The following is a 24,581-nucleotide window of genomic DNA, read 5'->3' as shown; positions in this document are numbered from 1 at the left end:
TACCTGACCAAAATTGAACTGATGTCTGACTAGGTATCGCTTCCAGTCAGCACCGTCGTTCTCCGCCAAAGAGGTTCTACGTCCGCTTGAAGCAATGATCTGCAAGCCTCCTCCCCAGTCCCCGATCGGGAGATCTACCTGGCTATCAGGAAACCTTCCGTTGTTGGGGTACGAGACCGTCATGGATGCTACGCTGCCGCTCTCGCGTGTCTAGCACCATGTAATGGCACTACAACTAATTCGGAATGTTCTGCTGATACCCAGCAGCTATGAAGGGCATTGACCGCTCTGCTCAGTTGTGCTTCCTATTCTGCTCGTGCTTCCGCCTGGACCTCCCATTTACTTACCGAGCCACCGAACCGAGGCCACAGGGCTTTCTTTGGCCGGCTACGCAAGCAATATGAGTACCGAGAAGAGCAACGACATCGAGGCTCACGCCACTGCACCAGCTACCCGTCCCGATAACGTCTCCGACCTCAAGCATGAGCACGAGCAACAGCATTTAGGAACTCTGAATCGTGACCTCAAGTCCCGCCATATACAGTTCCTCGCTTTGTCGGGAGCTATAGGAACTGGACTGTTTGTGGGCAGTGGGCAAGTCATATCGTTGGCCGGACCTCTGTCTGCCTTCCTAGCCTATGCTATCACGGGTGCCAATGTTTTCTGTGTCGTTCACTCCTTGGGCGAGATGGGAACTTATCTTCCCGTCCCAGGAGCCGTTCCCACCTTCGCTACCCGCTACGTGGATCCTGCTCTAGGATTCGTACTCAGGTGAGTGACTGAGTGTTTGCTCCTTGCGACCGGCTCGGATGTGTAGCAGAGCACTAACTGTATCCGATCTACTCCAGCTGGAACTATTGGTATCAGTTGGCTATCGGAGTGCCAATCGAAGTGACAGTCAGTGCGTTGATCGTGTAAGTGATCATGTCGAGTCTGTCGACTATTGACAGCCTACCTGCGCTTCAACGTACAGCAACGATGCAGTTAGACAGACAACTGGCAAAGTACTACTGCAGCAGCAAACACCAAACACTAATCGGTTCGTAGAGGCTACTGGCCGAATTCCGTTCATGTTGGAATCTGGATCACAATCTTCTGGATCCCGATGGGTAAGTCGCACCGCACAATCCCAGAAAAGCTTGCGGCGAACAACTTCAGTTGCATACTATTAAATTGTCAAGATGAGTGCTGATTAGTGTTCTTCCGTGTTTACAGTCATCATAAATTTATTCCCCGTACGATTTTACGGCGAGGCTGAGTTCGTTTTCGGCGCCATCAAAATCACGACCATCATCGGCCTGATCATCCTTATGCTCATCATCACATGCGGTGGCGCACCCAACGGCGACGCAATCGGCTTCCGCTACTGGCGCAACCCGGGCGCAATGAATGAGTATCTGGTCGACGGTGCGCTCGGCCGGTTCCTGGCCTTCTGGAAGGTCTTCATCCAGGCCACCTTCTCTTACGGTGGCAGCGAAATGGTTGTCGTGGCAGCCGGCGAAGCTGAGAATCCGCGCCGCAACATCCCCAAAGCCATCCGCCGCGTCTTCTGGCGCATCCTGATCTTCTACGTCCTGGCCATCTTCCTTGTTGGCCTCTGCGTCTCCAGCGAGGACCCCCGCCTCCTCAACGCGATCGATTCCGGTGCCGCTGGCGTGGCCGCCTCGCCATTCGTCATCGCCATCCAAAACGGCGGCATCAGCGCCCTCCCCAGCATCATCAATGCCGTCGTCCTCACCTCGGCCTGGTCCGCCGGCAACGCCTTCTTCTACGCCTCCACCCGCGTCATGTACGCGGCGGCCCTGGACGGCAAAGCCTTCTCCATCCTCAAATACGAACGCTTCGGCGTGCCCTACCTCTGCGTCCTCGCCACCTCCCTGATGGGCCTCCTCAGCTACCTGAACCTCAGCGCCTCGGCCTCGGAAGTCTTCTTCTGGATCTCCAACGTCTCCTCCGTCTCCACCCTGCTGGTCTGGACCTCCATCTGCGTCACGTACCTGCGCTTCCACGCGGGCCTCAAACACAACAACATCCCCCGCTCCACCCTCCCCTGGGCGGCCCCTTTTCAGCCATACCTCGCCTGGTTCAGCATCTGCTTCTGCATGACCGTCGCCCTCTTCAACGGCTACGACTGTTTCTTCCCCGGGCGGTTCAGCGCCAAGACCTTCGTGCCGCCGTACATCAATATTCCGATCTTTGTGGCGCTGTTTGTCGGGTACAAGGTAGTGAAGCGCACCAGGTTTGTGCGCGTGCATGAGATGGATTTGTGGAGTGGAAAGGCCGAGATCGATGCGTTGGAGGGGACCTGGACGGTGCCGGTGCCGAGGAATTGGCTGGAGAGAATTTGGCTCTGGTTGGCTTGAGGAGAGAAGCAAAGCTTGGGACGTTATGACACTTGACTTGAAGGGGGCTCGTCAAGCAGGTCAGCTCCTAGCGTGCGGCGTGTTAGAGAGGTCTAGGAAGTTGAAGAGCTGGGTGATGATAGAGTAAGTGAAGTCAGTGATGCCGCAATTCTGAATGTCCAAGACGATCTAGGGTAATCTACTTAGAATATGGACGCCGTGCTCGTATGCGGAGATGCCACCCATGTAGTGTTGAAGCAAACCAACTTCCTCCAAACCGATCATAGGCTGTCATCGTTCTTAATCTGCACCTTGATCGCCCCAGTCTTGGGGTCGGCGGCGGTCTTGAACGCCTCTATCGCATCACTCATGTTATAACGATGCGTGACCAGCTTGTCCATCTTGATAACACCGCTCTGCACCAATCTGATGGCCTTGGGCCAGGTATTGCTGTACCGGTATTGATACTGTAGATCAATCTCTTGCGTAGAAAGTCTCATGAATGGCACCTTCATCTCGTTTTTGCCTACGCCAATGATGAAGACCTTGCCTCCAAAGCGCATGCTGAAGATGGCAGATGCGACAGAGGACTCGACGCCCGTGCATTCCATCGCAACACGGGGTCTGATACCTCCCATGGTCTCGATAATGCCATCCGCACACTCCTCAGGTGTCTTACCCATGGGAATCTGGAAGGTGCTGACCCGGGGACAGAGTTCCTTGGCAAACTTCAAACGGCTTTCAGCGATATCTGTGATGACAATGGGGCATGCCCCGGCAGCCTCAGCGCACAGTAGCGTCACTAGGCCGATGGGGCCGGCGCCACAGATTAGGACGGGGTCACCAAGCCGCACACCTGCCCTGTCCATACCGGCCAGCGCCACAGACAGTGGCTCGAGCAGACTGCCATCCTCAAAGTTCATATCCCCGATTTTGTGGCACCAAACCGCAGGGTGCTTGATGTATCGCCTAAGCAGGCCCTCGACGGGAGGCGTGCTCAGAAAGAGGACGTTCTCGCAGCCATTGTAGCGACCAGTGAGGCAGGGCTCACATGCATGGCAGGGGATATTAGGCTCAATTGCAACACGGTCGCCGGGCTGGAGGTCCTTAACCGAAGGATGCACAGCGAGCACTGTGCCGGCCGATTCGTGGCCCAGGATATGATCGCCTTCCACAATCATGGGGCCAATGCAGCCGGCGTGCCAGAAATGCACATCAGAACCGCAGATACCAGTGCTCTTGACAGCGATGTATACCTCACCCTCCTTCAAGTCCTTGGCTGCGCTGACATCTTCTAATGAAGGGGCGGCTTCGGCGACCCAGAGATCGTGAGCAGGATTGGTGAAGACACCGATATTAGATTTTGAGGGCATGCCGTTGGTGTGGGTGGCTGTAGTGGTCGGTTCGCTGGATACCACCTGCGCTTCTGGCTGTGCTACCTCTTTTGCTGCGCTGCTAATGTAGTCTTTGGTGTCGCCGTTGATGGGTGCTGTAACCTCCGTATCAATACCGTTGACTTGGTTTACTGCCATCTTGTAAGGAAACTTTGAGGTAAGATGTTGGGCAGGGAGAGGGCAAGGCAGACTCTTACGCGACACAAGAGGTGGGGGTAGTGAGAGGGTTGGGCGGGGAGAAGAAGAGAATATTTGTACAAGTCGTTGCGGACGAAACAGTCCCACGCTTTTAGCCGTTCCTGAACTGACCTACCGTAAAGAGTGTTCGGGATAACCTCCAGGTGATGTTGCGACCGTGTTTGGACGCGCGGGCGGAGTGTAACCTCTCTGTGTGAAGAGCCCCTCCACTTCCGAGCGCAAAAGTTGCAGGCGAGCGAGAATCCCCGCGGTGGAGACGCCTGGGAAGTCGACGGGCCACCACCCACCGGCGCTTTGCCGAATGCATCGGACAGCCCGGCGAGACAGTGGCGGGTCGGCGAGGTTGCTCGTCTTGGACCGATCTGGAGGAAGCGCTGGAGGAACTGGTGTCAAGAGTGCGAATTCGGGAAAGAAATGATGCACGCACTGCCACCCACTGGTTAGCTGTAGAGATCAGAGGTCCTTACCTGAATGCCGTGGGCAGGCACGATACGGACGACTACTCGTGTCTATGAGGCCTGGAATGAGCGTGTTACTGCCATATGCACGTGGCGCCTACTGGATTTCTTCAGGGCATCGTATGCAACTTCACTTCCGGCTAGCCCTGTTGCTCGAAATTTGTCGTGGTCCCGCGATTGCCTTGCATTCCCCGAACACTCAGTACGACTCGGCAGGACCCGCGCCGGGACTATCGCATCGCTCTTATTGGGGCGGGATTCTACCGCCCTTCCAATTTATATTCTATAAAGCTCCCGTTCTACCATTTTCCCCTACTAGTTGAGACCTGGTAACATTAGGGGCCTTGACTGAAGCAATCTGGTCCTCTTCTCACACAGTGTATAGGCGCAGCGACTCCTCGTCTCCCGGGGCCAGAAGGCGCGACGATAATAAGTGCCTGGCAGACTGAACCGCCTTTCTCGCCGCCCTTGGTGACAAGGCTGGCCTCCTGAAGGGTGCGGGGCATGACCGAAGCCCCAACGGCCCCTCTCCAATGCCGGCGACCAGATTCACTCGTGTCACTCAATAGCCGACTGTGGATTCAATTCTTCCTGAATTCGGTACTTATCGGTAGGCACGCCGGCGACAGTTTCCATAATAAGTCAAAGGGTTCATCGGCTTCGTAGATTCGAATCTTCGCTGATATTTGGTCCACCTTTTCTGAGAGCACGATTACATTTCCCTGAACCAACGACAATATCGGCTCCGTCGCCATGTCTTCTTTCGCAGATATGTTCTCACTCGCCGGTAAGACCGCTGTCGTCACGGGTGGCACGCGTGGTATCGGCCAGGCTATGGCTCTCGCGTTCGCTGAGGCTGGTGCGGACATAATTCTCATCCAGGTACCACCACAACGAACATCTCGAGATCGTCCACACGCTGACATCTGTCTCTATAGCGCGATGACAGTAATAAGGCTACCTATGAGCAGATACAGAAGCTTGGCCGTAAAGCAACCATTCATGCTGCGGATCTGGCCGACCAAAACTCAGTCAAGACCATCATTTCGGAGCTGACAAAAGCTGGCCATGATATGCACATCTTGCTGAACTGTGCTGGTGTACAGAAGAGACACGCACCCCACCAATTCCCAGACGAGGACTGGAACTTCGTGCTACAGGTCAATCTCAACACCGTCTGGACGCTCTGCAGGGATTTTGGTGCATACCTTCTCTCAAAGCCTAAGCCTGCCAAGGGATCCAGAGGCAGCATCATCAACATTGCATCTCTGCTTACATTCCAAGGAGGTATCAATGTCCCTGCATACGCGGCTTCCAAAGGCGGCGTTGGCCAGCTCACAAAAGCGCTCAGTAACCAGTGGATTGGCGAGGGCATCAAAGTCAATTGCATTGCACCAGGATACATCGACACAGACATGAATGAAGCCCTGATGAAGGATGCCAATAGACAGAAATCCATCCTGGAGCGAATTCCGGCCGGAAGATGGGGCAAGCCTCAGGATTTCAAGGGTCCGGCCGTTTTCCTGGCCAGCGAGGCCAGCGCCTACGTGAGCGGCGATGTCTTGCTGGTGGATGGAGGATGGATGGGAAGGTAGCCCGAGCACTCACTAAAACATTAGTTGGGCCATTCTAGCCTGCGAGTGAGACCTTAGCGATTCCAACAATGACAAATTTCAGCATGCGCCGAAGTCGACATTCCCTCAACAGCAACTTTGCTGCAACCCTCGTTGCCACGGTCGCCAACCCATGAGCGCGTTGCCAGCCTGCCCTCCTCGGTTCATCTTTCGAAGATCTGGTGGGACCTGGAGGCCCGTCGTCTCTGAAACTTTGAATAAAAAGTGTCTATTGAGGCTGCATGCTTTTCATTTCCGTTTGGGATGCTGAAACTTATTCAGGTCAATTGGCAAAGCCGTATCTATAGGACCGCTTATTGAGCTGGCTTGTGTGCCACCAGGATTCAACAACCCTCTAAAGATGCAGCAACATGGGAGGCTTTGCTCATACCCTACTCTTTGTCACAACAGAACACATCTCTCTTCTCGCCCGTAAGCTTTGTCTGCTAGGCTCGATACCCGTTGTCTGCCTATGTGCTGGCTTTACGATGCGCGGAAAACAAAGATAAGAACACAAAGAACATCATCGACAAAGTAGCAAGCATCAAATATATCTTCGTCAGTGCTGCTCGGGGTCAATGCGCCGCAACGACCACTTCTTTGTCAAAGGAACCAGACAACAACTCATCCAACTCCTTCTCAAAACCTCGATCTCTTCCTGTGCTGGATACAATGGAAGACCTATTTCCAGAAGCCATTCCTCCTCAACTCAAGCGGAGTCCGGTGCCAAACCTGCAAATCCTACCAGGTACCTATGGCTCCTTGCTCAACTCAACAAAGCCGCCGCCAGCATTGGCTTCCGCCATTGCAAATGGCAACATCACCAAAGCGCCAAACGGCACCTTTTACTCAGGTCTGAATGGTGTTAACCTGGAGCGAGACCGTCAGATGACCAGTGCGCTTTCGATAGCGATCCTGTGTGGTGTCATCTTCGTCCTTGGCCTTAGAGGGTGGCAACTCTTCACTGCCCACCTAAGGCGAATCTACTGTCTTACAGCGACGAGATCACAGCAGAACTACTGGTCATACGATCAGAGTACCTGGCTCCCGTTCCTAAAGAAGCACGTCATCTATGCACCACTCGGCAAGAAGCGACACAACCGAGAGATTCAGCTGTCCAAAGCTCAAAATTATGGCACTATCCCCGGACGTGTCCATACTGCGGTTCTGACTTTCTATCTTGTTACCAACCTGGTGTTCTGTCTCTACCTTGACTACAAACACCCAACTCCCAAAGTTTTGGCTGAGCTCCGGGGCCGGTCCGGTATGCTGGCTGTGTGGAATATGATGGTGCTGATCTTGTTTGCTGCTCGCAACAATCCATTGATTTGGCTTCTGGAGACCAGTTTCGACACCTTCAATCTTTTCCACCGCTGGCTTGGGCGACTGGTGATTCTTGAAAGCCTGATTCACATCTTCGCATGGTATGGCGCCATCTGCCTGGCCAAAGGGCCCGAAGAAGCGAGCCGGGCCTTTACTGGTAAGCCATTCCTGCAATACGGGCTCGTTGGCACTGTCGCCATGGGTATCATACTCGTACAGAGCCTGTCGCCTATCAGACACGCCTTCTACGAGGTCTTCCTCCACCTCCACCAGTTCCTCGCTTTCTTCGGCATCATCGGGGTGTACTTGCACCTGGACATTGCGCAGCTACCTGCGTTGCCCTACGCCCGAGCCGTCCTTTGGCTATGGATGCTGGATCGTGTCTGGCGAGTCCTGCGTCTGCTATACCTCAATTTCACCATTACCGGAAAGCATACGTTGGTCATCATCGAGGCTCTACCTGGAGAGGCCTGCAGACTCACCTTCCAATTGCCACGGCACGTCGAGATCCGACCCGGCAGCCACGTGTATGCCTACCTGCCACGGATCTCGTGGTGGCAATCGCACCCGTTCTCCATTGCCTGGACGAACTCGGATTCCGAGCCACCTACGGGAGTCAACGGCGCTCGTTACTCGATCTTCCCTGGCAGATCACCAAAGTCGCCCACCTTCCTTGAGCAGTCCCTCAAACCCGCCTGGAAACAGCAAAAGTCACCAACGACTCTCTCCCTCGTGGCGGCTGCCCGGACCGGCATGACTAGGAAGATCTATGACATGGCGCGTGCCTCACCGAGTGGATGTATCCAAATGGCCGGACTTGTGGAAGGGCCCTACGCAGGCCATGCCTCACTTGCGTCCTACGGAACGGTCATCATGTTCGCAGGCGGTGCCGGCATCACTCACCACTTGATACAAATTCGCCACCTGCTCGCCGGTGCATACGCCGATACCGTGGCCACGCGCAAGATTGTGCTTGTCTGGACGGTCAAGGACACCGAGGCTTTTGCCTGGATCCGCGACTGGATGAACGAAATCATGGCGATGCCTGGGCGGAGAGAAATGCTCAAGGTGATGCTATATGTGACCCGGGGTAAGGAAGGAAACTTTCAAAGCGCCAACGGGACACTGCTGTCGCATGCCGGCCGGTGCTCTCCTGGGGCTGTGCTTGACGAAGAGCTGCCGTCAAGATGCGGAGCTACGATGGTCACTGTCTGTGGGCCGGGTGCTTTTGCCGATGAGGTGAGAGCGGCTGTGAGGGAACGCATTCCGTACGCGGCCATTGATATGGACGAGGAGTCATTTACGTGGTGATGAATGACCCGCAGGAGGAGGCTAGTTTTCATGATTCAGTAATGCAGAGACGTAGCCTAGCACAAATGCTATGAACAATTAGTCGATTCTTGTACGCATGCTTTTGGAAATCAGTTTAGCTGGTGGCCTGGACTCGAATGATGAGGCGGCTGCACTCCAGTTCTGTGGCATTTTTACACCCCGAGGCGATATTCGCTGCACCAGCAGCAATTGGGGCAAACTCTGGGCACAGCCCCCAAGATTCGCCCCTGGCTCGACCGGTTCACACCGCTCATGGCACGTGGCTATGCCGAGACGCGTCAGTTCCTCGCGAGCCCGCAGAGAAGAAGAGACCCAGCAACGTCGACGAGCTCGGCGTCGTAACCTGACACGGAGCAGCGCCAAGGAGTAAGAAGAGGAGGGCTGCATCAGCTGCATCAGCAGGCCGCGCCAGCTCCGCCCCGCCGTGGCCAGGCATAATGATATCTAGACGTCTTCTAGAAGTAATGCAAATTCGTTTCATCTTGTCAGACCAGACCCTCTTGTCAAATCTCCCTGCCGCGCAGCTGCGACACGCAGAAAGGCAGACGCCAAAAGCAAAGTCGCCCAAACAAGAGTAAGCGCGGGGCCAGCCTCAGCTTAACTACGAGGCACCTACCGGAGTAATAAGTTAAACTCCATCCCCATTTCGGCCCGCCGCGATCCCTGCAGTCATCCAGCTGCATCATTGTTGCAGGCTTGCCAGATCTACCTGCGCAAAGACAAACGCATTATCCCTGCTGTGTTTGTTACGCGCCCCCGACATTGTGGCTGTTGGCTTTCCGCTGCCCTCAACACAACCATTCGAGCGTGTCTCTCACCGATCGATCGACACTGTCAGCTTCCCCACGCCCGGGACTTCGCGGCCTTTGTACCACCGCCCATCATGAAGCGCTTAATGAGCCAGATCAAGAAGAAGAAGGGTGGTAGTGCGTCCACAACTTGCAACACTCCTGCCATTCATCACTGACAAGTTGTACAGGTCCAACACCCAACGGCGACAGGAGCCGCAATGGTCCTGCTCCCATGTCGTTGCCAGAAGGCGATGCGCCAGACGCTGTCGTCGTTCGCGAAGTGGTAAGTTGCTCCATGAATACAGTATACACCGAGACTGACTTGCGAACAAGGTCGCCTTTTGCGAGTCCGGCGCTCCTGGCTCCAACACCGCGGGTGACGAATACCTCCACCTTCCTGCCATCGTTGACGCCGCCGAGTCAAGTCCAACCGCCGCCCGTGAGGCCGCCAACACCATAGCCCGCTACCTGTCCAAAGACAACTACGCCAAAGGCTATGCGCAGTACAATTCAATCATGATCACTCGAATTCTCACCGACAACCCGGGCCGGCCTTTCACTCAGCACTTCGATGCCAACTTCATTTCCACTGTCAAGCACTTGCTGCGAGAGTGTAGGGATCAGAATGTCCAACAGATCACACGAGAGACTCTCGACTATTTTGAGGCCGAGAAGTTGCGCGACAACGACTCTCTGAACCCTCTGATGCAGATGTGGAAGAAAGAAAAGAGCAAGAGCGCACGCTTCCCTGCAGCTCCAGTGGTCCGTACTAGTGATGTCTTTGTTCCCACAGATGCTGATGAAACGCAGTATCCGAACGGCATGGCAATGCAACACGGCGGTAACCGTTCCAGCCGGCATCCGAGACAGCTGCCGCCTCCCGACGAGCTGGCTGCCCGCATCGAAGAGGCAAAGACCACTGCGAGACTGCTGATTCAGACCGTTCAGTCGACACCGCAGCAGGAGCTGCTCGGGAATGAGCTGGTCAAAGAGTTCGCAGAACGAGCACGATCGGCGCACAAGAGCATCCAGAACTATATGAACTGCGAAAATCCTGCGCCAGACGAGGATACGATGCTCACACTCATTGAGACCAACGATCAACTCAATGTTTCGATGTCGAAACACCAGAGAGCTGTCTTGCAAGCCCGCAAGGCGGCCGGCATAGCAAGTCCCACTCCGCCCGGCGGTCAAGGCCCGGAAGCAAACTCCTATATGCAGGCGCACACTCCCGGCCAGAACGTATATCAAAATGTCTACAGCCAACCGCCTGCCCCGCCGCAGGCCAATATCTCACCTGTTTCACCCGTCAACAATAGTGAGACATTCTCACCTCCCCTAGGGCCTCCTCCCCAGCAGAGGACCGACCCCTCTGCCTTCGCTCCACCACCCGGCCCACCACCCTCGCAGAGCCGTGGTCCACAACAGGGCACATTCGAATATGAAGACGCCTATGCGCCTGCTCCGCACATACCTGCACTGCAACCTACGCAAAATCGGCCAGGTTCTAGGAATGCAGAGTACGGTGTTGCTGACAATCCGTTCTCGGATGACAATGTGGCCGACGAGACGCAGCCTAAGCCGAACCAGAATTCACTGTTCGCAAGGAAGCCGCCTCAGCCGAGTCAGAGCTACATGCAACGCCAGGAGTCCTCAACCAACAACCTGACCATGCACGGAGGTAGTTTGCCTCCCAACGAGCAGCGTTAATCTAGAGGGCACGTTGCGAGCGAAGTAGATCAAGCGATTTTGAACAGGCTCCCGAGATCATTGCCACCAAGAGCGTTGGAAGTTTCTTTCACTTCACTGCCCAATTTTTTTGTGCTATTTCAGGATTGAAGATGCGAGCAAGCGAGCGCCCTTGGGCCGTTTCCAAGACTATGTAGGTAGTTGAGGTTTTCTAGATACCCCGGTAGCAGATGCAATTTCATACCTGACACCCAAATCAACCTCTAGTAGCAAAATTGTCTCCGGTCTGGCATGCCTCTTGGACTCACAGTGCTGACGCATCGTACCTGATCCTCCCAGTTGGTTTTTAACCCTGCAAATCGTCCAGCAATTCCCGTATGCTTCTTGTACCATCACATATATGATAGGGCGAATTGTGGGAGGCCTGCGTGAAGGTGGCGGAGATGGTGTCTCTGGGTTGGACAGCAGGGGTGAGGAGGAGATCGGAAGGCGAGGTGGCAGGTTCATCTTAGCTTTTTATTTGATTTGGGGGGAGGGGGAGGGGGGGCTTCAACAAGCTCTATTTCTATAGGAAGCCCTTGATGATAGCCGCCTCGGCGTTCAATATCGACGAGCCGGCGGCACCGATGACGGTGTTGTGGCTGAGACACGCGAAGCGTATGTCAAAGTGCGAGCCCTTGTTTGTTTCGCGCACCCGGCCGACCGACACGGCGTAGCCGCCCGAGATGTCGCGGTCGAGGCGCGGCTGTGGGCGGTCGGGCTCGTCGAAGACCACGATCGCCTGTTCCGGCGCCGAGGGGCAGCCCAGCTTCTGTGCTTCCGCCACGTACTCGCGCAACGCGGCCTTGACCTCCTCCGCGCTGGGCCCCGGGCGGTTCTGGAACCGTAGGGACACAAAGGCCATGTGCCCATCTGTAACGCCTACTCTCGTGCAGGTGGCGCCGACAGTCAGGCCCTTTTGCTCTTCGAAGGCTGTGGCGTCGGCGTTCATCGTGCCGAGGATTTTCTGGGCTTCGGTCTCTAGTTTGTCCTCCTCGCCTGCGATGTATGGCACCACGTTGTCGAAGATGTCCATGCTTGGCACGCCGGGATAGCCAGCGCCGGACACCGCCTGCTCCGTGAACACCTCGACGTCCTCCACCGGGCCAAACCGTGCCTGCAGCGCCGCAAAAGGAATCACAATGCCGATGACGGCGCAGTTGGAATTGCACACCAGGAAGCCCTTCTTCAGACCAAACTCCTTCCGCTGATGGGGGACTAGGTCGAGGTGGTGCAGATTTACTGTCGGCACTACAAGCGGCACTTGAGGGTGCCGTCGGTAGTTCTTCGCGTTGGAGAAGACTGGGATGTCGGCTTTGATGAACTCCATCTCGACGTCGCCCGCCACATCGCTGTCTAGGCCGGAGAACACGAGGTCGCAATCGGAGAAGTCGCTGGCCTTGCATTCACGCACCACCAGGTTACCCAAGTCTTTCGACATCGGCCGCTGCTGCTTCCATCGCACGGCATCTTTGTAGGCTTTGCCGGCGGAGCGCGAGGAGGCGCCCACAGCTTGCAATGAGAGGGTGGGATGGTTGGCTAGGAGGAGAATGAAGCGTTGGCCTACGGAGCCGGTGGCGCCCAGGACACCGCAGCGGCGCTTTTGTTGCGAGATATTGGTGGCCATGGTGCGAGATGTTGAGAGATGAGAGTCAGGTAGGGTCGAGAATGTGTATATGGCATTATTTTTCGTTTGACTCATTTCCATTTGATGGGACAAGAACTTTGGACCCTCCAGCCTTGTCAGGAAATTCAGCCTTGTAAGTATCGGCCAATCACCATCTTCGCCAAGTTTTCGCTTTTGTGGGCGCAAAATCAACTTTCCCGAATTCACGACAGCACTTCTGACCTCGACCAACACCTCGTCGACGACACCCCTACACATTTCTTGACCGGTACTCTCTGCAAATACCGCCAAGATGGGTCGCGGACCGTATGTACGCCCCTTGCCCGAAGACTCAGAGCTTTCCCAGCCCTGAGATCCCCAAAGCGACGACTTCTTATTTCGTGAGGACGACAATGAGCTGACCGCAGTACAGAAAGAAGCATCAGATGAGATTGTCGGCTCCATCGCATTGGATGCTCGACAAACTCCAGGGTGCCTATGCTCCTAAAGCCTCCCCCGGTCCTCACAAGACTCGCGACTGCCTGCCTCTGATTGTCTTCCTCCGAAACCGACTGAAGTATGCTATCACTGGCAAGGAGGTCACCATGATCATGATGCAGCGCCTCATCAAGGTCGATGGCAAGGTCCGCACCGATACCACCTACCCCACCGGCTTCATGGATGTCATCTCCATCGACAAGACCGGCGAGCACTTCCGTCTCGTCTACGATGTTAAGGGCCGCTTCGCCATCCACCGCATCGAACAGGCCGAGGCCGAGTACAAGCTGGGCAAGGTCAAGAGAGTGCAGGTTGGCCGCGGAGGCATCCCATTCTTGGTTACGCACGATGCTCGCACGTAAGTCCTGCGCAGTGTCAATCAGACGTTGAACCAATGTTTGGTTGGAAATACTCCACACAAAGACAGAAACTAAAAGGATGTGATATAGTATCCGATACCCCGATCCCGCGATCAAGGTCAACGACACCGTTAAGATCGACCTCGCCACCGGAAAGGTCACCGAGTTCATCCGCTTCGACACTGGTGTGATCGCCATGGTCACTGGTGGTCGTAACATGGGTCGTGTTGGCGTCATCACCCACCGTGAGAGACACGACGGTGGCTTCAACATTGTCCACATCAAGGACGCTATTGACAACTCTTTCGCTACCCGGGAGAGCAACGTCTTCATCATCGGCAAGGAGAAGCCTTGGATCTCTCTGCCCAAGGGCAAGGGTGTCAAGGTATGTTTGAGTAGCTGTCTCCTGTATTATTTTTGGCTAACGGTTTACAGCTCTCTATCGCTGAGGAGAGAGACCGCCGCCGGGCCGTCCAGATGGCCCAGCCTCGCATGTAAGGTTTTGGCATTAGATGGGCGAGAGTGGTTTGAGAGCCAGACGAGGGTGTCAGACTCTCCAGATCGAAATCCTGGGGACTGGAAAATCTCAGAGAATCGAGTAAAGTTCTCGCTAGTCGCACGACCGGCGTGCAGACGATGCAATCCAGATCTGGTCAAGCCCTGACACATGATTGGACAGAGATGAATGAGCAATGCAGCTGATGTCCATATAGACATCCCAGCTCTGTAGCTATGCTACACCCGAATGAAGATCCATTCAATCTGATATCACAGCCCATTTAGTTCCTCTTCTTCGCCGTGCTGCTTGAAGGGCCAACTCGCCCAAATAGACCCACCAATGTCGCCCATCGATTGATGTTGAGGAAGGCGCTGACCCCAACACTGCCCCAGATCAGGTCGTTCCATTGTGCAAACTCCCAAAAGTACTGATCACCGAGGCCCTTGTAGTTGCCCCATATATGACCAAGATCGGCAATCGCGACAACAAACAGATATCTCTTCGCAACCTCCGCGTGAGTAGTCCAGGAACAGATCACTGCGAGGCCAGCAAGCAGAAGGAAGATGTTGCCAGTCTGAAGCACCAACACAAGCGCCTGCGGCGTCAGTAGCACCTGTTGAAGGCTTGCTTCGTAATGCTGGCGGACGTAGAAGTCGTTGGGATCGTTGTAGATGCTTACGAGTGCCCAGATGCTGCAGCTGTTAGCAACTACGACGCTTCCATACATTTGAAGCATACAGTAGGGCTGGCTCAATAATGCCGAAGAGCAGAAATGGCCAGGCAGGCAGGCATGTGAGTGCCATTGTTCAGTAGAGGTACCAGGGAGTGAATGAGTATAGAGCACAGCCACACCGCCTTTGAGGGATGCTGCGAGACAGTTGGGGTGAGGGGTCTTGTAGCAGGGGCACAAGCTTCTTATAGCTCAGGACCGACCTTCGTGCAGTCAACCAAGACAATCAACCAGCACTGGCAGAAGCAGGCAGCTTGTATGTTAGGCCATGGTGAATGGTGAGACGGAGTATAGGTTGATCCGTCCCGAGATGGGGGGAGACAGCCAAGGCGCTAGGCATCATTGTTTACTCTGCATCCCAAACAAGCGACTTGCCGCACTTCTGACCTCTCTCCAACTGTAACACAATCACTACTAATCACCAGCAGCAGAGCCCTTAGACCACTGCGGAAGAGGGAAGACCATTGGGAAATCATCGCGATATCTCAACTCTTCTGAAGTCGACCACGAGCGCACTCCTCGGCGCAATGGCGGCAGGTAAGGATGAGTTGATCGACTTCTCGATCTTGGAGAACTCCAAGGAGAATATTCAATCGCTCCCCGGCGGCCGCAGCGCAAAGCAACTGGCAGCGATGCTGTCGCCTAAGCCGTTGAACGATGGCTCAGCCATGCCGACGCTCGAAGAGACGAAAACCCTCAACGATGCGATCCGACAAGAGTATGAGATTGAGCTTCAGTCAATAAGCGACGCAGACGATCCACTCGACATATATGACCGGTATGTCAAGTGGACTCTGAATGCATATCCCTCGGCACAGGCGACGCCTCAATCACAGCTCCTGCCTCTGCTTGAGCGTGCAACCAAAGCCTTCCTCACCTCATCTCATTATAAGAACGACCCTCGATATCTGAAGCTGTGGCTGCACTACATCAGGTTCTTCTCTGATACACCGAGGGAGACATTCGCCTTCCTTGCGCGCCATAGTATCGGCGACACTCTGGGCCTCTTCTACGAGGAATTTGCCGCATGGTTAGAGGGCGCTGGCCGTTGGAACCAGGCGGACGAGGTATACCAGCTCGGTATCGAGCGCGAAGCCAGACCGGCCGAACGGCTTATGAAGAAGTACCAGCAGTTTCAGGCTAGGTTTGATGCTCGACCACAAAATGCCGATGAGCCATCGTCGCCCGCACTGCCCAAGGTTCGCGCGGCACTGGCTACCAAGATCGACCCCTTTGCGCCCTCACCAGCGGAGGACCCGCAAGCTGCCGCTCGGCAAGCCGCTACTCGACCCACGACGTCGAGGTCGGGCAAGCCAAAGATGGCCATCTTCTCCGATGGTGACGATGCACCGGTGCCAGCACAGTCTGCTACCCAGGGCTGGGATAGCATCGGTTCAATGAAGGAGCGAAGGAAGGAAAACACCATTGAGGCCAAGCCTTGGACTGGAGAGAAGTTGAAAGCCGGTGCAAAGGTCGGGACGGGCTCAAAGATGGAGATCTTCCGTGATCCGGTATGATCCCCTCCTCGCATCCATGAATGCTTCTCCTTACCTTTGTGCAGGCTTGATTCTGACCCGTTCTGCATCCATAGTCATTACGAAATAACGAATCGAAAAAGCCTCCGCCGTCCAAAATCCCTGATGTTGTCAATCCCCGGACTGGGCGAGTGGAGCGCGTTGCTGTTGATATCGAATCTATATATCCCAAGTTTCCCAACGAAAATATCGAGTTTTGCTTCGAAGAGCTGAGAGCTGCCAGACGAGGCTGGACGGATCGAGACTGGCGGCGGAAGCCCCAGAGTCCCATGCGTCCTGTGACTGGCAACGAGCAACGTGCGGCCAAGACAAGGAAGATTGACAGCTCCGAGGTCGAGAACATAACCCAGGGTCTTAAGGAGTCCTCGATAGTTGATACCTCGACTCAGTCGATGGTTGGCATGCCGGAAGGAAAGTCGGGCAAGCCACGGAAGAAGGTTCGTGAAGTCAAGGAAGAGACCAAGACAGGTGAGTCTGATATGGAGATAGTCGACATTGTCAGCTGATGGTCATAGTCAAGTTGAGACTCGAGTCGCCTACCGGAGCGAAGATCAAGAGGAAGGGTTCGTCCGAGCCCACCATGACCTTCAACAGCAAGGCTGCACACAACGATATCTATGATATGTTCAACCAACCTCTTCGGAAACCCGACCGGGACGACACCCAGAGTGGAGACGAGACTGATTACGGAGACGACACCTACAGTGAAGCTGAAAGCACCGGAACCGGAAGAATATCTGCCGCCACTAGTGAGTTCGGCGACGACACTTTGGCTCGCGTTGCTGGGGGAGACGCAGTGGTCGATTACACACAAGGCTCCCAGCCCACTAGTGTGTCGCCTTGGTCCGATTTTACCGCCAGCAAGCACGTCCCAAAGTTTGACCTCAAGAAGTCCATTCATCGCAAACACTCGTTGAGCGAGGATCTTACTGAGAATCTCGATTCCACACAAGAGCAGACGCAAACATCTGGTATTAGTTCGTTTGACACCCAAGCGATCGCAGCAATTGCAAACCAAGACTTCAACGACATGAAGACCCAAGACATTGCTCGCCTTGCGGGTGAATTCTCGGACGGTGAAGATAGCGACCACCAGAATGAAGAGATTACGAATGAAGTTGTCGAATCCGAATCCGCCAGCTTAAAGGCGTCCACCGAGCCCGATTCACCGCAGCAAGTCGAAGTCAATCACCCTACTCGCTTCATCCCATTGCCACCCGAGGACTATCAGTCCACTCCCGCCCACACATATCGCAGCGCCGACGATGTCGCCCAGAACCGACTCCCCTTCATGACTCCGATTGCTGAAGCAACGGAAAGCTCCATCGGTAGCACAATCTTCAAGAATAAGATCGAAGATGATCGCTCCGAGAGCCCTAGCCGTATCGGCAGCAAGAGCATTGTCTACGACTCTCCTTCCAAGCTGAAGCTTGAGAATCTCATGATGAGCAGCCCTCAGCAGGGCACTCCTGAGCAGAGCCCGAAGAAAGAGTCCCCTCCCAAGCGTCGTCTCATCGACACCATTGAAGAAGAAGAGCTGCTCACCGGCTCCCCTCGCAAGCTCAAGGTCGACCACAAGGCGTCGCTCGGCAGAGCTCTCGCCCTCCATACAGAATCAGGCACCCGAACTTTGGAGTCCGCCAAGTCTTCTGTCTCCAAGGCTGCGGCCCCTGAGCCCAAGATCCCCGATTCTCCAATCATCACGATGTCGGAATGCCTCCCCATGACGTCGGGAATCCGTACTACTATCATGGAACGCCTCGAGGTTCGTTTGACCGAATATGAAGGCTATCACGAGGACCAGGGTAAGATCTGCGACAAATGGGATGCATTGAGGAAGATTCCCAACAAGAACTCCACCGGGTCGCCCAAGAAGAAGAAATCGTCTGAAGTCGAGCTCGACTTTGAGAATTCCTCCAGAGTCTACGCTGTCAAGCGGTTGCTCGGCAGAGGCGCCTTCGCCAGCGCCTTCCTCGTCAAATCCACGGACCGAGATGCAGCAGTGGCTACCCCTGCTGGCACGCCATCGACGTCTCCCCGCAAGTCGATTGCAGCTCTCTCCCGTTCTGTCTCGCCAGTCGAGGAAATCACTGGTCGCGCCGACTACGAGTGCATCAAGATGGAATCTGAGCCTGAGAGCCGAACCATGCCCTGGGAATTCCATGTTATTCGATTGGTCGCATCTCGCATCACCGCAGCTGGCAACCCTCGCGTCTTGCAGTCTCTTGTCTGTGCACACGAGTGCCACATCTTCCCCGATGAAGCGTACCTGGTTCTCAGCTACTCTCCACAGGGCAACATGATCGAGCTTGTCAACACTTTCCGCGCCTCGACCGAGAATACCAGCAACCTGACGGGATTGGAGGAGTCCGTCGTAGCCTTCTTTGCCATCGAGGCGCTGCGCACTATGGAGGCTCTGCATGCCGTCGGGGTCTTGCACGGCGACATCAAGGCCGACAACTGCATGGTTCGCTTCGATCCGAAAGTCGAGGTCGTCGGGCCCTACAACAAGGACGGCGCCAACGGCTGGGCCTCCAAAGGTCTGAAGTTCATCGACTTCGGCCGCTCCGTCGACACCAAGTGCTTCTCGCCCGACACCAAGTTCAAGGCCGACTGGACGGGCTCCCCTCAGGACTGCCCCCAGATCCGCCACAACAAGCCCTTCAAGTGGGCCATTGACTGGTACGGCACCGCCGGCATGCTCAACGTCCTCCTGGTCGGCAACCACCTCGAGTACTACTCCAACGTCCTCGCCGACGGCTCCGTCGAGCACATGCCCAAGGAGAAGCCCAAGCGCTGGTTCGACCGCCCCCTGTGGGCCGAGGTCTTCCAGGTCCTGCTCAACAAGGGCGACTGTCCCGACGACGACGTCCGTGTCGCCGAGCTGGCTCGTGTGCGTGCTCTGCTGGAGGACTGGCTCGAGAAGGAGGGAGAGTCCGAGAAGCACGACTTGCGCGGCAAGTTGCGTGCTGCCGAGGCGTTGGTCGCTGCGCGCAAGGAGTGAGATTTTGGAGGGGTGGGGGGTGTTGTGTGTTCTGACTTCGGCTCGTGGCTTGTCTGCCGTTGCCCTCCTGGTGGATAGATCAGCGGCCACCGATTCTTTTTCTTCGGGGGCATGTTTTGTTTTTATTAGGATTGTTAGAAGCCAGATTAGCAAGGCGTCCGGCGCTTCTTCGCGGCTCGGGTCGGCTGCTCTGGCCGGGTGTCCTCCTGGGCTACTTGATGAGCGGCCTGACCATAAATGAATGAAATCAAAGAATTGAAAAATAGATGAATGAGTGCTTCCTTGTTCCCAGGCTGGGGTGGAATCTCGTTAAAAGTTGAAGAAGAAAGGTCGTAGTTCATAGCATTCGTGAGTTCTCTGTGCTTTTCCCCTCCTCCCTGCCCGTCATTGCCAAGCCCGCGAGTAGGGTTTGTAGAGTAATACAAGTCAACTGCGAGAAGAAAGCACCACGCTCTCTCTGTCCATCCCCTCCATCTCTCTCCTCTTCCATCGTTTCCCTTCCATCACCGTATCTCACAAGTCGCCCAACTCGCAAATGATCCCAAAGCCCAACGAAAACCCATCTCATACCTGTCCGTCCCGATTTCTGGATCAATTTCTCTTTTAAGCTGGCAAGTGCCGTGGCACTTATGTCGTTCTATCCATTTCATGCAGTCTCTCATCCCGCCGTCATCCGCAACAAGGTAAGCTCCGGGTTGTCCAATCATCTCATCCGGTGCTTTTGAAGGAGATGGCCGAAAGTGACAAAACGTCAAAATTCAAAACTCGAATGCATCTGCTTGCCAATTGGCCTTCTGGGGTAGCCTGGCAGGCTCGTTGTTCGCCAGTCCTGTAAACGCAAGATGCGATGCAAATTCGCTGCAATGCTCAAAGCTCATTCAATCACTTTTCAGTCCAGTCATCCCTCTTCAAATGCGGGGTTTCCGTGCCGCTTCGTTTATGACCATAATGGTCAACTCCATCTCGTGTCTCTAGCTCCAGAAGAGGCTGTTCAATATCGTTCTGCTGCAAATGAACTCCGTCGCTGTATGTTGTGGGCGACAAACCTGCCGCATAAGGTGGGAACAAATTTTCGAAGGATATGAGGGTGGTCATGCAAATGGATCGTCATGGGTCCGGTTCTGGCGGAAGTCCATGCGATGCCAACTGCTGAACTGAGCAAGGCGCTCGCTGATGCTAGATGCATTGTTTGAGAGAAATGGATCCGAGAGGCTGGGCGCATGGCGCGGCATCATTTGACGCAGGCTGCGCTTGTTGGGGTCAAGCTCGAAGGGTGATCCGAGACGCTTCTGTGAGGCATCCTGCTCGGGTAGGGCCAAGGTCGAGGACGAAGCCGGCTGGCCACGGTTCGCAGTGGCAGTGGTCAGTGAGCTAGGCAACGCGGGCATCTGCGGGAGTTCGGTAGCACCTGCGAGAGTGGGTGTTTGGATGGCTGGGGGGTCAAAAAGACCTTGAAATCGCTCGCGAGTGTTAACCGCGCCGAGGGTAGCACCTCGACTTCTCAATCGAATGCGTCTTTGGCTAATATCGCCAGCGCCTGTAAAGATGAGTTCCTGCGGAGGTTGGGAGCCCTCAGCAGCTGGAGCAATCTCTGGGCCTAGATTTGAGCCATGTGGGCTTAGCTCGTCTTCAAGATTATGCAGAGCACGTCTCTTGTTCACATTTTGCGAGACATCAGGCTCGGGCTTGAATGGCGACAGGAGTCGAGTTCCCGTGGCATGCATGGTGTCAAATTGATTTTGTGAAATGCGGCGTCTGTGAGGATTGCTGGTGCGGGTGTGGCCATTCCAAGTGGAATAGGCAAAAGGAGAAGCAAGGCGAGGAATGCTGCTTCCGACACCCAACTTGCCCGGCTCCTCCTCCTCCTTGATACCAAGACCCTGCTGAGGTAATGGCGGAGGAAGCTGAATCAGAGGAGTGTTGAAGAAATCCTCGCTTTCATCCATCGCTGGCGAGTCGCCGGTAACAAGCTGGGCGAGAGGTGCAGTCGCGCCACTAGCCACCAGAGATATGCCAAGTTCTCTCGTAGCATAGGCCGCACCTGGTCTTTCCTCTTCCGGCTGTCTGGAAACCGAACGAGAGAGCCTCGAAGAGGGACGTCGCTCGAATTGACTGGTAAATGGCGAGGGGCTTCTCGACTCACGAAGGCGCTGGTAGTGGGCTGAAATGGTGAACTTTTCCTTACACAGCTGCTTGAGGCGTCGACGTGTCGCGCTCTCGGACGGCCAAGACTCCCTCGACTCAAGGGCGGCATCGGTTCTCAGAAAGTCTTCCGGTTCGGGAGTCCTGCTCAGAGGGCTTCCACGACCATCGAAAACACTTCGGACTTTGTACCGTTGAACAATCGGACGCGATACTCGTCGAGCCTTTGGCCAAGTCTCTTTGGCTCGGCGAGAAACCCTGTGACATACCCCAGTAGGAGGGATGCTGCCAGGCACAGTCTTGAATGGCGTCACGGCAGGATCAGCCAGATAGATCTGATAAACGTTGAAGAGGTGGTTATCCATTTCAATACTCCACTGAACCTTTTCTTTGGAGAATTCGGACTTGAGCTTGAGCTTCTTTCCACGACGAGTAGGAGTGTCTGGAATGATGTAGACCTTTCCTGGCGAGAAAGGGTCCATGGCATCTGTATCAGGGCTTGTGGCACTGCCGCTAAATGAAGTAGGTCTCGTAGTGAATGTCCCAGCGGAAGATATGGACGAGTCGGAGTGAACTGAGCACACGGAAACAGCACGATTCATGTCCCAAATTGAGCGGTTGAGCTCAGCGGGAATATTCTTGGTCTGCGCAGGTGGCGTGCGCGGCGGCTGTTCACGGTATGCGGGCAGACGAAGTCGTTCGCTAGGCGACGGGTCGGTGACGCTGTGCTGGTAGATTGGGCGGACAGCGGAGCTAGTCATTTCGATTGAAGGAAGAGGAGTGTCGGCATTGATGGGATCACTCGACATCTGAAAGGGAGTCTGAAGTGGCATGGCGCTGGAAGGTATCGGAATGTCAGAAGCAAAGAGTGTAGGAGGAAGCGCGCTGTTCTGCGCGGTGAAGCTGCTGAGGTCGACTGGGCGACGTCGCACCTTCATTGTAGTGTGATGAGGCGCAGGAGGCAGCCTGGCCTCTGCGAAAGTCTGGTCTGGTGTTTTGGGGTCGATAACGTCTGTAGGAGCAAAGTTGCGAGGGAGGGTGATCGACATCTGTGGCTTACGCTCGGTGAAAGGCCCAAGGAGCGGGGAGGAGTTGAAATCGGCCATTGTTGTGAGGCGACGTGTGAAGAAGAGCGGCAGATAGCTAACGTGCTAGAGGCGGGTCCAGTAAATGCTCCCAGGCTTCTTAGGCAGCAGCAAGATTCCTGTCTACAGGATCATGCTGAGTTGCGACGCGATTTGGGGAGGAGCGACAACGATGTGAGGTCGAAGAGTAGGGTTTTGAGCGCGTCGCAAATGGGAGGAGCAGCGGTCGACTTTGGCGGCAGGCGCGCCGGGGTGTTATGCGAAGTCGTGACTTGACAGCTGCAGACGGCGGGCTCAAGCGTTTGCTTAAGGTCCTGTGGACGTTGGTCGTCGACTTATCGGTAGCTATCGATTGATAGAAACGTGGGATAGAGATGGAGCGCCGTCAACCGGCGATCGGCTTTGACTTTAAAATTCGGGGGCTGGGGCGCAATCTCTGCGGGCCCTAGGCGAGATGGCACAACCCCAAGCGACGTCGAGTCTCACACTGACCAGCGAGTGATAACTCAGTGAAAGGAAAGAAGTACAGAGGTTGTTTACTCGTAGAGTCGGTTTGTTTTCATTGACGTGACGGGGGGTGCGGGAAAAACTGGTCTGTGAGAGCGGCACCGTGGGCTGCTGGAATGTTGAAGTGGGCGAAGGGGAGAGCCTGAGCAGGAGTCCACCAGCGCGGTTTTTTGCTCCTCAAGGACGAGTTAGCCGAAGTCCTAGATGCTGGGCGCTCCCGATCAACGCCCGCTAAAGCTCAATAATCCCCGGCTTCCTTGCAGACTTGTTTGAGAATTTTGGGAGTCAATAATAATTCTGAAACCCAAGGGCAATAACAAAATCCGAGCACCTAATAACGTGCAGAGATGGAAGTCGAAGAGCGATGATAATTAAAGTGACCTGCTGCCTGCCATGGGGCCGTTGGGTGGACTCCAGCGGTCCCTAACAGCGCTCACCTGTCGCCCAAACGCGCTAGATGTGCAGCTCAAGCTTCCTGTACGTCTCCCCCCAGTTTCCAGTTTTCCGTGACTCGGCGTGCCGCGGCGCGTGGCTCTCAAGTCGTGGCTCAGGCGATCATGCAGACGGCGGCTGAGCTGGTCTGGCTCTCATCCGTGAGACAACATCATGCGGTTGTGTGGAGACGAAACACCTCCATGCATCGAGCCCGCAGCCTGTGCGCTGCCCAGAACCCGTTGTCAACAGGGCTCTGCGTCTCTGGCTCTGGAGCTTCATTCTGGCCTGATCCCAGTCTGTTTACGTCTTGCCGATCAAGATTCAGCGCTCGACAGCAAGGGCATCCCACAGTGACATGGAGCCCCCATTCGACTACTTCCGTAGACGCCCAGGAACGGCATCATGCTCGCGTGACCTGGTCGGTCGATAGGTCAGCTTGGTGGACTAATTGCTTTGTTCCAGGAGCCGCGTCCGACACCGAGACCACCAAATCCATGTGTCTTGGAGATCGCCGCGTCGGTGCCGTCTGCGTATCGGACATGTTGACGCAGCGGCAAAAGCACCGACGCGTTGAACAAAAACACGCTAAGCACTAGTGCCGGCAGTGACGCGTCAATCGATCCACGCCTGTGTCCAATTATGAGCACCGTGGTGGAGCCATCACAACCTCCCGTGCAGCGACGCCACCGTTATGTCGCTAAGCATATGCAAAGCAGCTGGGTAGACGTGTTTTTGATGACAGTAATCGCCATCGATGCAAAGCTAGAGCATAGTTCGACAGCGATGTTCTTGCCTCGGGTCCACTCCGTTAGATGAAAGTGTCATTCACGGGGCTTACATATGAAGAAGGTCGTGCATCTGGGCCCAGCTCTGCATCTGAGCAATAGCGGCGACATCAAGGCTTGCCAATCATCTGCTATTAACGTTGGGGCCCCACGACCTACAGCACAAAGGTCCTAACGATAAGACTCTCACCGTCAGTACTCCACAAACCAGCTTCGA

The 24,581-nt window shown here is 55.1% G+C and overlaps 10 protein-coding genes across 10 annotated transcripts; 6 read left to right on the top strand and 4 right to left on the bottom strand.

The window, feature by feature from the left end:
• Positions 1-400: 400 nt before the first annotated feature.
• On the top strand, positions 401-2,363 carry HMPREF1541_00623 (uncharacterized protein; the record flags this gene model as incomplete). The annotated part of the gene is made up of 4 exons (XM_008712929.1): positions 401-771; positions 849-914; positions 1,048-1,109; positions 1,216-2,363. 4 exons carry the CDS (start codon positions 401-403, stop codon positions 2,361-2,363), a joined length of 1,647 nt encoding a protein of 548 aa, XP_008711151.1.
• Positions 2,364-2,623: 260 nt separating this feature from the next.
• HMPREF1541_00622 (uncharacterized protein) lies at positions 2,624-3,874 on the bottom strand (the record flags this gene model as incomplete). The annotated part of the gene is made up of 1 exon (XM_008712928.1): positions 2,624-3,874. One exon carries the CDS (start codon positions 3,872-3,874, stop codon positions 2,624-2,626), a length of 1,251 nt encoding a protein of 416 aa, XP_008711150.1.
• Positions 3,875-5,145: 1,271 nt separating this feature from the next.
• HMPREF1541_00621 (2-deoxy-D-gluconate 3-dehydrogenase) lies at positions 5,146-5,987 on the top strand (the record flags this gene model as incomplete). Its single annotated transcript, XM_008712927.1, has 2 exons — positions 5,146-5,274; positions 5,331-5,987. The coding sequence occupies 2 exons, from the start codon at positions 5,146-5,148 to the stop codon at positions 5,985-5,987; spliced, it is 786 nt and encodes a 261-aa protein (XP_008711149.1).
• Positions 5,988-6,677: 690 nt separating this feature from the next.
• HMPREF1541_00620 (uncharacterized protein) lies at positions 6,678-8,639 on the top strand (the record flags this gene model as incomplete). Its single annotated transcript, XM_008712926.1, has 1 exon — positions 6,678-8,639. The coding sequence occupies one exon, from the start codon at positions 6,678-6,680 to the stop codon at positions 8,637-8,639; it is 1,962 nt and encodes a 653-aa protein (XP_008711148.1).
• A 904-nt stretch (positions 8,640-9,543) lies between these two features.
• On the top strand, positions 9,544-11,161 carry HMPREF1541_00619 (uncharacterized protein; the record flags this gene model as incomplete). Its single annotated transcript, XM_008712925.1, has 3 exons — positions 9,544-9,586; positions 9,640-9,734; positions 9,785-11,161. 3 exons carry the CDS (start codon positions 9,544-9,546, stop codon positions 11,159-11,161), a joined length of 1,515 nt encoding a protein of 504 aa, XP_008711147.1.
• A 544-nt stretch (positions 11,162-11,705) lies between these two features.
• On the bottom strand, positions 11,706-12,806 carry HMPREF1541_00618 (aspartate-semialdehyde dehydrogenase; the record flags this gene model as incomplete). The annotated part of the gene is made up of 1 exon (XM_008712924.1): positions 11,706-12,806. One exon carries the CDS (start codon positions 12,804-12,806, stop codon positions 11,706-11,708), a length of 1,101 nt encoding a protein of 366 aa, XP_008711146.1.
• A 292-nt stretch (positions 12,807-13,098) lies between these two features.
• On the top strand, positions 13,099-14,140 carry HMPREF1541_00617 (40S ribosomal protein S4; the record flags this gene model as incomplete). The annotated part of the gene is made up of 4 exons (XM_008712923.1): positions 13,099-13,112; positions 13,219-13,641; positions 13,733-14,027; positions 14,078-14,140. 4 exons carry the CDS (start codon positions 13,099-13,101, stop codon positions 14,138-14,140), a joined length of 795 nt encoding a protein of 264 aa, XP_008711145.1.
• Positions 14,141-14,421: 281 nt separating this feature from the next.
• On the bottom strand, positions 14,422-14,944 carry HMPREF1541_00616 (uncharacterized protein; the record flags this gene model as incomplete). Its single annotated transcript, XM_008712922.1, has 2 exons — positions 14,422-14,833; positions 14,880-14,944. The coding sequence occupies 2 exons, from the start codon at positions 14,942-14,944 to the stop codon at positions 14,422-14,424; spliced, it is 477 nt and encodes a 158-aa protein (XP_008711144.1).
• Positions 14,945-15,398: 454 nt separating this feature from the next.
• HMPREF1541_00615 (uncharacterized protein) lies at positions 15,399-19,410 on the top strand (the record flags this gene model as incomplete). The annotated part of the gene is made up of 3 exons (XM_008712921.1): positions 15,399-16,382; positions 16,463-16,874; positions 16,922-19,410. 3 exons carry the CDS (start codon positions 15,399-15,401, stop codon positions 19,408-19,410), a joined length of 3,885 nt encoding a protein of 1,294 aa, XP_008711143.1.
• A 1,091-nt stretch (positions 19,411-20,501) lies between these two features.
• Positions 20,502-22,658, bottom strand: HMPREF1541_00614 (uncharacterized protein; the record flags this gene model as incomplete). Its single annotated transcript, XM_008712920.1, has 1 exon — positions 20,502-22,658. The coding sequence occupies one exon, from the start codon at positions 22,656-22,658 to the stop codon at positions 20,502-20,504; it is 2,157 nt and encodes a 718-aa protein (XP_008711142.1).
• Between the last annotated feature and the right edge of the window lie 1,923 nt (positions 22,659-24,581).

This window comes from Cyphellophora europaea (genome assembly GCF_000365145.1).
Source record: "Cyphellophora europaea CBS 101466 unplaced genomic scaffold supercont1.1, whole genome shotgun sequence".
NCBI lineage: Eukaryota > Fungi > Ascomycota > Eurotiomycetes > Chaetothyriales > Cyphellophoraceae > Cyphellophora > Cyphellophora europaea.
Note: the sequence above shows the minus strand (reverse complement) of the source record. Positions and strands in the feature narration are given on the sequence as shown.